General features: G+C 44.5%; 1 protein-coding gene across 1 annotated transcript in view; it reads left to right on the top strand.

Annotated features, from left to right (window-relative positions):
• Window positions 1-5,526: 5,526 nt before the first annotated feature.
• Window positions 5,527-16,240, top strand: part of LOC110573716 (zinc finger protein 551-like) — a 52,705-nt gene continuing 41,991 nt past the window's right edge. The window contains 4 exon segments of the mRNA XM_044911288.1: window positions 5,527-5,559; window positions 8,202-8,325; window positions 9,593-10,259; window positions 10,512-11,498. Of these exon segments, the coding sequence (XP_044767223.1) occupies window positions 5,527-5,559; window positions 8,202-8,325; window positions 9,593-10,259; window positions 10,512-11,498 (1,811 nt within the window).

Raw genomic sequence — 16,240 nt, 5'->3', positions numbered from 1 at the left:
TGACACAAGATACTCCTATCACTCAGGAGGTAACAAGGGTGGTAGGCTCTCTGTGCCAGGAACAGGGCACAGGGGACCAAGACCAAATATATTTCTTCTTATACCACATTATTGAGTAAGTATTAAGCCAGACTGTGATGTGCACCGCAAGAAATCAACTAAGAGGGGCGCCTGGGTGACTCAGTCAGTTACGCATCCAACTCTTGATTTCAGCTCAGGTAATTATCTCAGGGTTTGAGATTGATCCTGTGTCGGGCTCAGCAGTCAGCATGGAGTCGGCTTGAGATTCTCTACCTTGCCCCTCCCCCTGCTGGAGCTCTCTCTCTCTCTCAAATAAATAAATAAATAAATCTTTCTCTTAAAAAAAAAAGAATCAGCTAAAAAATTGCAAAGACATGTGGAAAAAAATCACTGTTATACAGACAAGCGGACAGAACCCATTACATACATGTTTTCAGATAAACAGAACTAGTCCTCAAGTAAAGCCACTTGACAGCATCATTTGTCACACATAGTTTATCCTAACTTTATCTTGTTTGGGGCGATCATGTATGTTAGTTTATTGAGTTTATCCAGAGGTAAAACAAACTTCTTTTATCTGTATGACAGGAAGTAGTTTTTTTGAAACTAAACAAGGCACTCACCAAAGTTAGATTCCTATCCTCCCACAGGAACTGAAAGATAAACCTGCTATCTCCCTTGATGTCTGCATTTCAAAATGATGGCTCTCAAGATCTTTCCATTTTTTTAAAGTAGGCTCCACACCCAACGTCGGGCAAACACTCATGACCTCAAGATCAAGAGTCGCACACTCTACCCACTGAGCCAGCTAGGCACCCAAGATCTTTCATCTTAAAGAAATCGGCTCCCATTTGTTGATGAAAGACAATCCTGGGTCCTGAATCTGGGGGAAAAGGAAGCCCACCTGGCAAAAGGCCTGTATAGTCTTTAAAGAGATGCTTTAAAGAGATAAGGAAGTGTTTGCAAGTTCTCTAAGCTAAATGCTGTGACAGAATGGAGGGGGAGTGTCTCTCCCCATTTTCAACAGGGAGAATTAAGCCTCTTATCTTTAATTTGTATTTCACATACTTGAAAACACAGAGTGTAGCTGACATTCTAGCAACTGATGGATCTACCTAAGATACCCTACCTAAATAATCTTTCAGGTAGTCAACTTGGAGTCTAAATTGCATTAGGAAGCCTGTTCATAACAAGTATAGAAAGAGGGCCATTAGTGAGCCAGAATTTTATTTCTTTTTTGTCCTCTGTATAAACAGTATTGCAGGGTCCACTTAGGAACTCTGGCGTTAGGTAATTTATGATAAGCTTAATATTTCCTCAATGAATCCTGCTAAATCCTGTCCCTCATTATCCTATTTGTAGCCCTCCTTTCCTTTCTTTTCCTTACCTTTATGGTATTCTGAGTTAGCTGAAATTCCTCAGTGTCCCTTGAGTTTGTAACTTTTTGTGGAGGAGACATATTCCTAGAAAATGGGCATTCAACCGGTTGTGTTAAAATCTGTGGCATTAGGTACTATCAGTCATGTCTGTAACTCCCAAGGGAATAAGGAATGTCCTTGGAAGGTCTTGTAATGTGGTGATTTTTATTTATATTTTGGGTGTCTGTGAGGTAAGATGGTCCCAAAGTTCTTTACCCTGATACGGACAATTTTTAGGTAATGGCCCAATAGTTTACAATATATGTAAGATAGCATCATTTGTTGACCAGAGTATCCAGTCCTAAGACGACTACCTGATATTTGGCCAAGGTTGGTTGGTTGGTTTGTTTTCCGGTCCTATTCTTACTTAGGAACATCCTAGCTTAGGGGTGGAAAGCAGCAACATTTCACTGAGCTCCACCATATATGATGGCTGGCAGTGCCTTTCATACATCTACAAACTCCCATTACTTTTTGCTCAGTTAATCCAAAGGGGCTCCCTGGATAGCCAAGGTGTCTGAGAGAGAGGTGACCTTCTCCAGCACCATGGCATCTGGCAAGGGACTGAGGACAGAGAACACCTCCCCTGCTGCAGGTGGACACCAGAGAGCTCAGGTTTAGCTTCATCTTATCTTAAGGAGACCTTGGTAGCTGTGCTGAGCTTGTGGAGGTGCTGTTTTCATGACCCAAAGCAATGGGCAGCCCGGTCAGGAGGGTTGCAGGTTTGGGGTCTGTGAGGGGTCTCTTTTTTATCAAGCCATTATTTCCTCTTATTTCCCTGAATCATGCTGAGTTGATCCTAGTTTTAGGTTGTTGTGATGAGTCTTGTAGAGAATTAGCATTCCTTTACAGGCCATCTGCCCCAGGTGGTATTAGCAGAAGAAGGCTAGTCTCTTCAGACACCTGGTAAGAGAGACTCAGGTTAACTTAGAATCCAGATTGTCAGTTTCTTTGCATCCAACCAGATGACCCCATTCCAGCATTCAGAATCCCCCTTTATCAACCAACACCCTTTCACATGAGAAACATTGTGAGATTGTGTATTCAACAGTCATTGTAACTCAGCAAGTTATAGATTTAATGCTTTGATTTTCAGCAATAGGAATCCTGCAGCTACAGAGTTTCTTTTAGGGCTATCATAGAATCTCTCTTTCTCATATGGAGACTTCAGCTGTGAGATAATGTTCTTGAGCTTACCATTTTCACTTTGTAAGCAATAATGTGAATTCGAATCCCTCCCAGACCAAACTCCTTGTAGTCACCATCACTGCCTTAATACTCATTGCAGCACCCACTTGGTCCCAGGCATGTGCTGCAGTTGCCATTTCATTGTAATCGACCCTAGGTAATGGATTCATTATGCTGTCTATGCATACCATGGGTCATAAGCATCCCATTTCCTATTGGCTAGGTGTTCAGCACTTCATTCAAGCCCAAGGGCTTGGTAAAGTCAATTCCCAAATCCCATCCGTAGGGGTTTATCTACTAGGACTACTGCCAGAACTAATCCATTATTAGGTAGGAATCAATCAGGAGAAAGAACCTCCACATTAAATTGAATTGGGAAAATTTAATAAAAGGAGTATTAACTAAGACATTGGAGTATTGAAGAATTTCTAGTAAAAGTAAAGATGACCCTAAAAACATTGGAATAACTCAAAAGATGCTTATTAAAAATTGTAACACGGGGGGGCGCCTGGGTGGCTCAGTCGTTAAGCGTCTGCCTTCGGCTCAGGTCATGATCCACAGGAAGCCTGCTTCTCCCTCTCCCACTCCCCCTGCTTGTGTTCCCTCTCTTGCTGTGTCTCTCTCTGTCAAATAAATAAATAAAATGTTAAAAAAAAAATTGTAACACAGAATGGTAGAAACAAATTTGTGAACATCTAACTGAAGGACCATATATAAAAGAAATCATAGGGCATCTGCCTGGCTCAGATGGTTAAGCATCTGCCTTCCGCTCAGGTCATGATCTCAGGTCCTGGGATTGAGCCCCACGTCGGACTCCCAGCTCAGCGGGAGTCTGCTTCTCCCTCTCTGTCTGCCTCTCCCCCTGCTTGTGCTCTCTCTCAAATGAATAAATAAAAAATCTTTTTAAAAAATCATAGAAATCAATGAGAAAAAGACAAAAAATAAAATAGACAACATATTTGAGCAAAATCTTCATTAAAGAACATTTTTAATGGTCATTAGGCCTAGAAAAGTTAGAGAACACTAGTCATTATGAAATTATAAGTTAAAACTACAATGAGAAAGACTACAAATCCACTAGGATGAAATTGATTAAAAAGAATCACAATGCCAAGATTGGACTCAGCTTGGGGACGCCCGGGTGGCTCAGTCAGTTAAGCGTCTGCCTTGGGCTCAGGTCATGATCTCAGGGTCTTGGGATTGAGTCCCACATGGGGCTCTCTGCTCAGTGGGGAGCCTTCTTCTCCCTCTGCCTGCTTCTCCCCCTGCTCTCTCTCTGACAAATAAATAAATAAATCTTAAAAAAAAAAAAAGATTGGACTCAGCTTAACTCTCTCTCTCTTTTTTTTTTAGTAAACTCTAGGTCCAACATGGGGCTCAAACTCACAAACCAAAATCAAGAGCCACATGCTTTACTGAGTCATCCAGGCGCTCCAGCTTAACTGTTTCTTCTCAGACTTAAGTGTGTCCTGATAAAAATTATCTGATGTCTTACCTTTTTCACCCTCCACTGATATTTCCCCAGAGCTATTTCTACCACTATCTTTGAGTAATTGCATAATCATTATTAATAGCTCTCTGAAATTTGCATTTCACAAATTTTTTTCAGCTATATCATCAATTCCTCAGGCACAACAGTCCCAGCAATCACTTGAAGAAACAATAATCCCTCAGCAAGGAGATGAGACAGTGGTGTTTAGATGACTCTTTTGTACATGCACTCTGCCTCAGAATGCTGTAGCCACTATCACAAAACAAAACAGAATTTAATAGGTTGTTCTCCGTTTGAGATAGATGTCAGATTTCTAAAGGATTTGAATATATCTTAAGATATGAAGAAATATTAAATGAATAAATAGTGTTGCTTTGTGATTTGGACATGATCACTGAATATACAGGCAGGAAAGAGGTTCTCTTTGGGAACCAGATGCAAAGATAACTCCTGGTCCTCTTACTTCAGGGCGGTCTGAACATCACTGTTTCTTCCAAGTCATGGCCCTGACCAAAGATACAGAGTTACAAAATCGACTAACGCTTCTGACTACATGCATTTGAAGAGCAAGAAAGTGTTTATCACATTCTAGCTAAAAGTGGATGCATTTTGAGTCTGAAAGAGACTGCGTCTGGGGTGCCTGGGTGACTCAGTCGTTAAGTGTCTGCCTTCGGCTGAGGTCATGATCCCAGCATCCTGGGATCGAGCCCCCGGTCGGTCGGGCTTCCTGCTCAGCGGGAGCCTGCTTCTCCCTCTCCCACTCCCCCTGGTTGTGTTCCCTCTCTCGCTGTGTCCCTCTCTGTCAAGTAAATAAATAACATCTTAAAAAAAAAAAAATTAAAGAGACTGTGTCCATTTAAATTTGTAGCATTTGAGAATAATTGAAATACTTTTGGCTTAAGGGACAATTTTGAGCTTCATGGAGTCTGAAATGTCTCTAACAAGGATCAGTTGCAGACAACACTCTCCAGAAGGGGTAAACAGCTTCCTTTCCCTGAAGGCTAGATGACTCTTATTTCTCAGACTCGTGGCACCACGAAACCTTTATTCGCTGAGGTCAAGGACTAGGACACTCTAACCACCTGTGCGGCTGAGGAAACTACATTACCCAGATGGCAATGTGCCTAACGGTGGCGGAGTTGACCAATGAAAGCCCAGGACAGGAGCATTTCCATGCGGACGCACCAGGTCGGGGCGGGACTTCCGGCGTCCTCCTCGTGGCGGTCATTTTGGCTTTTCTGGAGTCTTCACCCTGAGGTTTCGGAGCCCCCGGTCGGCGGCAGAAGCGTTCTCCCCGCTACAAAGAGACGGTTCTAAGGCTTGGAGGCGGCGCACCCCGGGGTGACCCGCAGCAGGCTGAGATCAAGATCTCCCTGCCCCACAGCCCTGCTCCGCCCACCGAGTCCTATGGCGGCGGCCGCGCCCAGGGACCCGGCTCAGGTAAACGCTCGTCCGCCGGGCCCTCCCCCCACCCACATCCTGAAGTCCCGAGCGCGGGGCGCCGGCTCGCGTCCCTGCGCCCAGGCCCGGGTGTCCGGGACAGGGGGGCGCCGGCGGGCGGGGGCCCCGTGCGGGAGCGCCGGCGCGCCGGCGTGCGGGAGCGGGCTCCGGGTTGGGACAGGTTCGTGCAAAGACTTAGAGGTGCGACTGAGCCGGGAGCATTGGGGAGACCCAGGGTCTTGTGTCTACAGGCAACAGAGAGTGTGAGGCGAAGTTGTGCCTCAGGAGTTTTACCTTCATTCTCAGAACGGTGGAAGCCAGGGAGACTTGGGAACAAGAGAGGGACAGTGTCTGAAATCGGGTTCTCACAAGTTTCCTGAAGCTGCTCACAGGATGAACGGACGGGAAGAGGGGTGATAATAGGCACGGAAAGCTGAGTTCTGTAAAGATCACCTAACTAGCGAGAGTGCACCGAGGGCTGAAGCCCAGACGTAATGCATTCCTCTGTAGGTCACCAGATCCTGGGCTGGGCTAGGTACTTAGCCCATGAGATGTGGAAGGTGGTCCCAAGCACAGGTAACAGAACGTGCAAAGGCTTGAGGGCTCAGGGGCCTGCAGGTGTCCTTTCTTTTTCGTGGGAACTGGGAGGAATGGGGCAGGAGTCAGGTCTGGACACCCTGGTGATGGCTGTTATGGGAGGTTTGGAGGAGTAAAGGCAGGTGATCTGACCGAGGTCTTACCAGGCTCTCTGGGGCTGCAGCATGGAGAAGAGTAAAAGTGTGAAGTTGGTGGTAGGAAGAGAAGAGAGGAGGCTACTGTAATAGTCTGGGTGAGTGCGATGGTAGCCGGAGCAGGGTGGTGGCCATGGAGAAGTGGCTGGATTCTGCATTAGTGCTTTAGGTGTGGCTTCCAGGGTTTTCTAATTTTGAGGTAGAGAGAGGTGGGAGTCAGGGATGACTTGAAGGTTTGGCTTTAGCAGTTGGAAGGATGGAAGCTCCATCAGTTGAGATGGGGAAGTTCATAGTAAGAGTAATTTTCATTGGAGATATCAGAAGATTTCTTTCTGGTCCATTCAGGGTAGGAGATGTTTCAGAGGACAGTTTGTGGGCCTCTGGAACTCTGAGGAGGAGTTCGGGATGTAGACTTCTCCAAAAGGTAGTGGAGAGTGTGTGGACGAGGGAGGAGCTGTGGATCACTTAATATGGGGAATCCTGGTCAGGATAATGGTAATAGTAGCCCAGGAAGAAGAGGGTGGATCTGAGGACTAGGTTTCCTGCTTGGCTCCCTGGGTGTGGGATGTGGGTGTCCCAACACAGATCAGGGAGAGAAGTGATCATAGAGAAGGTAGGGGAGAATGTATGGTTTGGTATGTGGCCAGGGGCTCCAGGGGACAAGTGGACATGAGATGGATGTGGGGGCATAGGAGTAATTCAAACAAGATGACGCTGAGGTGGAAGCTGGTGCTTATTCTCTGTTCTACAGACTCACCAGGATTTCATTGTATTCCATGGTGGGGCCTAAGTGTTCAGGTTAGGCTGGTGGATTAGCTTAGGGGCACAAGTGGTCATTTATGAGACTAATTGGGGGTCGGGTATAAGGACATACGGGGCCACTGGAGCTGAGTGTTGAATGAGGGTTAGATGGAGAGAGGACAGCTGTGACTGGAGAGGGGACGTCAAATGCATGCGGCACACAGGTGGAGGAGAGCCATGTGTATCTGAAATCTGTTATTTCAGAATATAAATTTTCTCGGTAGTGAGGTTCAAGCAAGGAACAGGGAGGGAGGTCTTCATAGTAGCACCAAAGGCTGCTTCTGTCAGTGGAAACCATCAGTCTGGAGTAGTATTTGATCCTGTTTGAAACTGCCAGGCATTTTCTGGGCCACGTATGCCGAATAACATGTAGAAAAGCCAAGGAGGGCGCCTGGGTGGCTCAGTTGGTTGAGCGGCTGCCTTCGGCTCAGGTCATGATCCTGGAGTCCCAGGATCGAGTCCCACATCGGGCTCCCTGCTCAGCAGGGAGTCTGCTTCTCCCTCTGACCCTCCTCCCTCTCGTGCTCTCTCTCATTCTCTCTCTCGCAAAAAAAAAAAAAAAAAAAAAAAGAAAAGCCAAGGAGATGACTGTGGTGTAGGGTAGGAGGGGGCTGTAGCTGTGGGAGTGCAGTTGTGAGAAGTGTGGCAGAAAGAGTGAGTGTGAAAGCATGACCACAGGACACTAGAATTGGGGTCGTAAGGATGAAGGATAAGGCCACATTTTTTGCATCTCGGAGGGATGATCTGGGGACTTTGGTGGTATTGCCTGATAAGACCAGAGTCAGATCATGCAGGCCCTCCCTATAGCTAGCTTCTCTCCCTAACCTGTGTTTGTGACACTGACTACACTGATAAAGAGGCATCGTGACTACCAGGCCAGGTCCACCGTTCAGATATCCTCTATCTGCCCATCTGCTTGTTGTTGTTGTGGGAAGACACAGTATCAGTAGGAATGTGAGGAGAGTGGCTCCAAGGACACCCAGGCCTGGTATCTCCTCTGAGGTGTGGAGTAGACTGAGCTGAGGATGGATGTGGGGGGTGGGGGTTATAATGAACTTGGACTCCTAGGAGAGATGTTGATCATAGAATGAACTGTCCACATTATGACAGGGTATGAATTTTGAGGACGTGGCCATTGACTTCTCCCAGGAGGAATGGGGGCTCCTTGATGAAACTCAGAGACTCCTGTACTGCGATGTGATGCTGGAGAACTTTGCACTTGTAGCATCGCTGGGTAAGATTGTCACATTGCTCCTTGTGTCCTAAGGTAACGTCCTGCCTTTCCTTTTTCCCCAGAGTTGGCTCTTTCTTTCCCACAGCTGGACCACGGGCTCTCCTAATTTCCACCACTTTCTTGTTATGTGTGCTGTGGGCGCTCGTGCTGAGCTGTGTATAGTGCCCCGAGCAATGGACTGCCCAAGCATCCCTGACACCTGTTAGCTCAAAAAGTACACGGGAGGGTCTGGGAGTCAGGAGTCTTGAAGTTAACTTAATGGATCCCACCTTGTCTTCTCCTTGGCAGGGTGACTGTCCAGATCCTTGGCTTCTAGTTTTGCCCCCTTCCTCTAGCTGACAGTTCTTTGTGACTGCCTGTGCCAGGTCATGGTCATTATTCACATGGACCATGGGCTGTTCTTGTAAGACCCTCCCTCGATTGTATTTTACATTTTCTTTCCTGAATATTACTGCATGACAAGTTGCACGGGGCCGGTGGTGGCCGCTCACTGTGCGTCTTTCATTAAAACTTGCGTCATGCAGGTTCTGAGGGGTTACACAGTGGAGAGTGCAGGGAAAACACTGGTTTTACAGGGTGGACATGGTAAGATGGTCTCAGAGGAGGTATGGCCCTTGTGAGTGGCAGCTGGGGGAGGGCATGACGTCAGGGCCTTGTTCAGATCATCCAGGAACTTGCCATGGGTTTGGTAGTGTTTTGGTACAGGTACCACCAGCCATGTATTGTTTCTTCCTTTTCTTCTGCATACTTAACAGTTGGCTGACTTGTCATTTCATCCGAGACTGCTGGCTCCTTCCACTTTTGTGGCCTTCCCGGGCCACCAGTTCCTCTGCACTGCTCCCTTTACAATATCCTCCAACATTGACCTGCACATGGTGTCATGAGGGGTGCACATATCCTTACACAGTCCTTAAACCAGCTACTCAGGTCCAGTTGAATTTTGTTGGGACAGGCCACAACCAGCCTCCCACACAGCATGCCCATGTTGCCAGCACATAAGGTCCTACTGAAGGAGGAGTGAGGAGGCAGGGACCTCTCCTCCATGTGGTGCACCCTGTGCTTGTGTATTGTCTGTTGAGGTCTCTCCTATTCTGGTCTCTCCAGAGGCCCAATACCACCAAGCAGCCCCTACCTCAACCTGCCCCCAGCTGCCTTGTTCTCATAACAATCACATGGATGCAACTTGTTGTGTCAGACACACATTTGAAATGGGGCTTCCCCCTCCCACCGAAGTCAGTATGCATTTCTTCAGCATTTCTGCTTTCAGGTTTTAGGCATGGGATGGAAGATGAGGAGGCCCCTTCTGAGCAGACTATGTCTGTAGGAGAGTCCCAGGTCAGGGCTTTTCAGGCAGGTCTGTCCACACAGAAGATCCACCCCTGTGAGATGTGTATCCCAGCCTTGAAAGATATTTTGCACCATGCTGAGCACCAAACAATATACCCTTGGTAGAAACCATACTTGGGTGCCACATGTGTGAGATGCTTCTCTTTCCATGCAGACCTTCACCAGCAACAGAGGCATGGCAGTTGGGAGAAGCCCTGGAAAAGAGATGTGGACAGGGCCTCGTATGTGACAAGCTGCAACTTCTGTGTGTCAGGGCAGCCTTTCACATGTAGGAAGGTTGGAGAGGACATTCCAGCGACCTCGGGACATCTTCAGCTCCAGACCAATCCCAACAGTGAGGAGCCACACCGTGGCAACCAGAGTGGAGAGGCCTTTCACAGTGGAAAAAGTCAGTACAACGGGGGTGAATGTGAAAAAGCTGCCAGCCACAACCATGGACTTGATCAACATCAGAGTGTTTGCTCTGGAGAAGGGCTTTATGAGTGTGGCAAAGGTGGGAAAGCCTTCAGCTCGAACTACAGCCTTGTGCAGCACCAACAAATTCACAGTGGACAAAGGCCATATGAGTGTGGTGAATGTGGGAAATTCTTGAGCCAAATCTCTGGCCTTATTAAAGACTGGAGAATTCACAGTGATAAAGAGCCTTATGGATGCAGAAATTGTGGACAATTTCTTACCCATAACTTCAGTTTCATAGAACACTGGAGAATTCACACTAGAGAAAGAACTTACGAATGCAGTGAATGTGGAAAAGTCTTTATCCACAGATCTAAACTCATTCACCATCAGAGACTACACACTAGAGGAATGCATTATGGGTGTGGTGAATGTGGGAAGTCTTTCAGCTACAAATCCAACCTCATTGAACACCATAGAGTTCACACTAGAGAAAGGCCTTATGAGTGTAGTGAATGTGGGAAATCCTTTAGACAAAGCTCTAGCCTTTTCCGACACCGGAGAGTTCACACTGGAGAAAGGCCATATAATTGCAGCGAATGTGGGAAATCCTTTAGACAAATCTTTAACCTCATTCGACATGGGAGAGTTCACACTGGAGAAGTGCCTTACAAGTGTAGTGATTGTGGGAAATCTTTTAGCTGCAAATCTGAACTCAATCAGCACCAGAGAATTCACAGTGGAGAAAGGCCTTATGAGTGCAGTGAATGTGGGAAGTCCTTTAGACAGTTCTCTAACCTCATTCGACACCGGAGTGTTCATACTGGAGAAAGGCCTTATGAGTGCAATGTTTGTGGGAAATCCTTTAGCCGTAAATTTATCCTTATTCAACATGAGAGAGTTCACACTGGAGAAAGACCTTATGAATGCAGTGAATGTGGAAAATCCTTTACCCGAAAATCTGACCTCATTCAACACCAGAGGATTCATACTGGCACAAGACCTTATGAGTGCAGCGAATGTGAGAAATCTTTTAGGCAGCGCTCTGGTCTTATTCAACACCGGAGAGTTCATTCTGGAGAAAAGCCATATGAGTGTGGCGAGTGTGGGAAATCCTTTAGCCAAAGTGCTAGCCTCATTCAACACCAGAGAGTTCACACTGGAGAAAGGCCTTATGAATGCAGTGAATGTGGGAAAACCTTTAGCCAAAGTTCTAGCCTCATTCAACACCAGAGAGGTCATACTGGTGAAAGGCCTTATGAGTGCAGTGAATGTGGGAAGCCCTTTACCCACAAATCTGACCTCATTCAACACCAGAGAGTTCACACTGGGGAAAGACCTTATGAATGCAGTGAATGTGGGAAATCTTTTAGCCGCAAATCTAACCTCCTTAGACACAGGAGAGTACACACTGGAGAAAACCCTTAAATGTGAGAAATGTTAGAATTCTGTGTATTATTGATGAGTAGCATTCTATTTTGTCGATAATGACTTTATCCACGCATCTGTTCTGGACATACAGGTTATTTCCAGGTTTGGGGTATTTATAAATAAAGCTGCTATGAATATTTACATTCACTTCTTTATGTGGATATATGTTTTATTTCTCTTGTTGTAATAACTGAAACTGTTAGAGTGGAGGTGAATGTTTCACATTTTAAGAAATGGGAAACTGATCTATAATGGTTATTCTCTCTTGCCTTCCCACCATTAGCACATGAAAAGTCAAGTTCCGTGACATCCTTGAAATAAGTGTGTAGTGGTAAGTCACTTTGGTTTTAATTCCATTTCCCAAAGTGTTCATGATGTTGAGCATTTGTCATTTATTTGCTCTGTGTTTATCTTCCGTGATAAAATGTATGCCCATAATCTTTGCCTATTTTCTTTTTATGTACTTAAGTATTATATGGAACAATTGTTTTTGAGTACTAGAAGATTTTTCTCCCTCAAATTTTTGTCCTCACAATTGAAAGCCCACATGCACCAGACTTATGCGTTTAATCTGCATTAACATATTCTTTGCTATCTTAACTCAATAACACATTAAATCAAGCCTAGATTTTAGTTTTTGGCAATCCCTGTTGTTCTCATGGTAAATGTCAAATTGCCAAGATGATGTCACTGAACATGGAGTTGGTAAGCTATTCCAGTAGCACCTCATTAAATTCTCTTCCCAAAGTACTGATACAGTAGCCACAGATAACTTTAATAGGTAATAAAACCATAAAATGACCAGTAAGTGGCAAGTTTTAAGTATTTGTGGGTGTTTTTGTTTTGTTTTTGTTCTTGTTCTTGTTTTGTTTTTTAAAGATTTATTTGAGAGAGAATGTGCACAAGTGCGGGGGGGAAAGGCAAAGGGAGAGCGAGGGGGGAAGCAGACTCCCTGCTAAGTACAGAGCCCAACAGGCTCGATCCCACGATCCTGAGATCACAACCTGAACGGAAACCAAGAATTGGATGCTTAACTAACTGAGCCATCCAGGCGCCCCTAAATATTTGTTTTGTAAAAAGTGTGTGATTTAAATATGCTTGACTTAGGGACTCCTGGGTGGCTCAGTCGTTAAGCATCTGCCTTCGGCTCAGGTCATGATCCCAGGTCCTGGGATCGAGTCCCGCATCGGGCTCCCTGCTCAGCAGGAAGCCTGCTTCTGCCTCTCCCACTCCCCCTGCTTGTGTTCCCTCTCTCGCTGGTCTCTCTCTGTCAAATAAATAAATAATAAATAAATATGCTTGACTTAAACTGCACATATTTTAAATATACATTTTGATATTTTCATACATGCTTGCATCCCTGAAGCTAAGTTCCTCCTGCCCTTTCATCTTTTTCAACATATAAAATTATATAAGGAGGGACGCCTGGGTGGCTCAGTCGGTTAAGCGTCTGCCTTCGGCTCAGGTCATGATCCCAGGGTCCTGGGATCGAGTCCCGCATCGGGCGCCCTGCTCCACAGGGAGCCTGCTTCTCCCTCTGCCTCTGTCTCTCTCTGTCTCTCATGAATTAAAAAAAAAAAAAATCTTTAAAATAAATAAATAAAATTATATAAGGGGATATTCTAGCTTTTGTAATGGCTGTTTACATATATATCTGTGAATAAGACTGTTAAGTCCCATTAACCCTATCACAGTCTTCCATCATTATCATTTTCATGGTTGGTCTTGAATCCCCATGCATTCTACTGGGTGTCAGTGCATAACCTCTTAAGAATTTCCAAAATGTCAGGACTCTAATAACTCTGATAACTTGAATGCACAAAAAATATTTTTAAATATAAATGTTAGTGCTAAATTTTATTCATGGAATTAGCTGTTGAAGGCAGATTGAATGCAATCATGATACCAGTTGTATGGCTTTTATTACATGAGTCTTTTGAGTATTCACCTTACCTCTTTTGTTCACTGAAGAATTAGTTAAGGTGTTAATATTTTTATATAGTTTAATATTTCTTCTGTAATTTGAAATCCTGAGTTGCCCTTGAATAATGCAGATGTCTATTTACAGTACTAACATGTATCAACTATACCTCCTGATACTTAACACAGACTTCTCTACCTTCCATTTGTCAAATAAAACATTAATGTTTCAAAGTTACTTCTTCAGAAGTTTACAAATCCCAATTTCTCTGCATTTTAAAATTTTTTAACTTTTTTTTAAGATTTTATTTATTTACTTGACAGAGAGAGGAAACACAGCAGGGAGAGTGGGAGAGGGAGAAGCAGGCTTCCCACTGGGCAGGGAGCCCGATGCGGGACTCGATCCTGGAACTCCAGGATCATGACAGGAGCTGAAGGCAGTTGCCTAACCAACTGAGCCACCCAGGCACCCAATATGTTCACCTTTTAAAAATCTTTCCTGCATGCCTAGTATCTTTAGCACAATTTTTTTAAAAAGCTAAATCTGTGTACTATTGGGTACACAGTCTGTAAGCCTACATCTATACAAATTATTATAAAATTTAAATTACTATAAATGCTGGAAGGGCAACTAGGTGAATATGATCAAGTACAAGAAGAACTAGCCTGAGGGTGAAGAAAACATTCCTTGAGAATATATTTTTTTTATGTCTGGAATGAATATTGTGCAGTAATTTACTAAGTCTAGTATTGGGAAGAGCATTACAAAGAGAAAGTTCCTGAGAAGGGTGGTGCTTATTTAATGATCTAGAAGTCAGGCGATGATTCAGAATCACAGCTTAAGAATTTTTTCTTGTAAAACGACTGTGAGCCTGATTCTTCTCTTTGGCAGTATAAAGAGCTCATCCCTTGTAAAGCATTAGAAAATTAGTAGTTAGCTTTCTTTTATGCTATGTTAAGGTGCTCCTTTTTTATGTTATACTATCAATAAGCAGACTTGTACTAAGTTTTATTTTTCATTTCATCTTAAGCCTTAAATTTTCATTAACTTTCAAATCCTTTCCAGATTAGGTCTTTATACTTATTCCAATAATGTTTTTGCATCTCTTGGTTCAATCAAAGATGGAGAGATTGATTCCTCTTTTTGTGTGCAGAGGAGAATGAATGATTTAATAAATTTTTCTTTTTTAAGTCTATTTGAGAGAGAGAGTGAGCACAAGCAGGGGGAGCAGCAGGCAGAGAGGGAGAAGCAGGCTCTCTGCTGAGCGGGAGCCCAGTGCGGGGCTCAATCCCAGGACCCCAAGATCATGACCTGAGCCAAAGGCAGACACTTAACCGACTGAGCCACCCAGGTGCCCCAGATTTTTCTTTTCCAATGTGGGATTTGAGAAGTCTTTTGACAATTCCACAGATTTTAACAAAACCAAGTTGAGTGTCCATTTTCCAGATAGGTGTGTCCTGCACAAAGGTATGTACTCAAGTGACACTTAAGAATTTTAGCCAGCTCAGAATTCTGCAGATGGAAGGAAAGCTAAGGAAAGGACGTCTACAAATAGGATAAAGAGAGACAGAGTTGGGGTGCCTGGGTGGCTCAGTCGTTAAGCGTCTGCCTTCAGCTCAGGTCATGATCCCAGGGTCCTGGGATCGGACCCTGCATCGGGCTCCCTGCTCCGCGGGAAGCCGGCTTCTCCCTCTCCCACTCCCCCTGCTTGTGTTCCCTCTCTCGCTGTGTCTCTCTCTGTCAAATAAATAAAATCTTTAAAAAAAAAAAAAAAAAGAGTTGAAAAGGAAGTACCGGGGAGGAAGTTTTAAGCTTATCATAAAGTACCTAATGCCAGAGTTCCTACGTGGACCCTGCAAATACTGTTTATACACAGGAAAAAAAGAAAATAAAATTCTCGTTAACCAGTGGCCCTCTTTCTATACTTGTTACAAACAGGCTTCCTAATGCAAATTAGACTCTTAAGTTGCCTACCTGAAAGATTATTTAGGTAGGGTATTTTCTTAGGTAGATGTCAGCTATACTCTGTGTTTTCAGTTATGTGAAATAAAGGTTAGAAATAAGAGGCTTAGGGCACCTGGGTGGCTCAGTCGTTACACGTCTGCCTTCGGCTCAGGTCATGATCCCAGGGTCCTGGGATCAAGTCCTGCATCGGGCTCCCTGCTAGGCAGGGAGCCTGCTTCTCCCTCTGCCTCTGCCTCTCTCTCTCTCTCTGACTCTCATGAATAAATAAATAAAACATTAAAAAAAAGAAGAGGCTTAATTCTCCCTGTTGATAAAGGGGAGAGACTCCCCCTCCCTTTTGTCACAACATTTACTATAGAGAATCTATAAGCACCTCCTGATCCCTTTGAAGACTACATAGGCCTTTGGCCCCTAGGGCTCCGTTACTCCTGCATTCATGACCTATATTGTTTAATTCCAAAAAGTACTGTCATGCAAGTAAGTTTCTTTTTCCTCTGGATAAGGTCAATAAACTAACACACATAGTCACCCCAATTACAAACATAAAGTTAGGATAAACTCTGTGTGACAAATGATGCTTTCAGGTGACCTTACTAGAGAACAGGTTCTATTTATCTTCTAAATATGTGTATAATGGGTTCTATCTGCTTTCTGTATAATAGGGTGAGATTTTTTTCCTGCAAGTCTTTGTAACTTTTTAGCTGATTTCTGATGTACATCACAGTCTGGCTTAATACTTACTCAATAATGTGGTATAAGAAGAAATATATTTGGTTTTGGTCCCCTGTGCCCTGTGCTGGCACAGAGCGCCTACCACCCTTGTTACCTCCTGAGTGATAGGAGTATCTTGTGTCA

Source organism: Neomonachus schauinslandi, chromosome 16, assembly GCF_002201575.2.
Source record: "Neomonachus schauinslandi chromosome 16, ASM220157v2, whole genome shotgun sequence".
Taxonomy (NCBI): domain Eukaryota; kingdom Metazoa; phylum Chordata; class Mammalia; order Carnivora; family Phocidae; genus Neomonachus; species Neomonachus schauinslandi.
The sequence above is the reverse complement of the archived record's forward strand: the minus strand, read 5'-3'. Positions and strand labels throughout refer to the sequence as shown.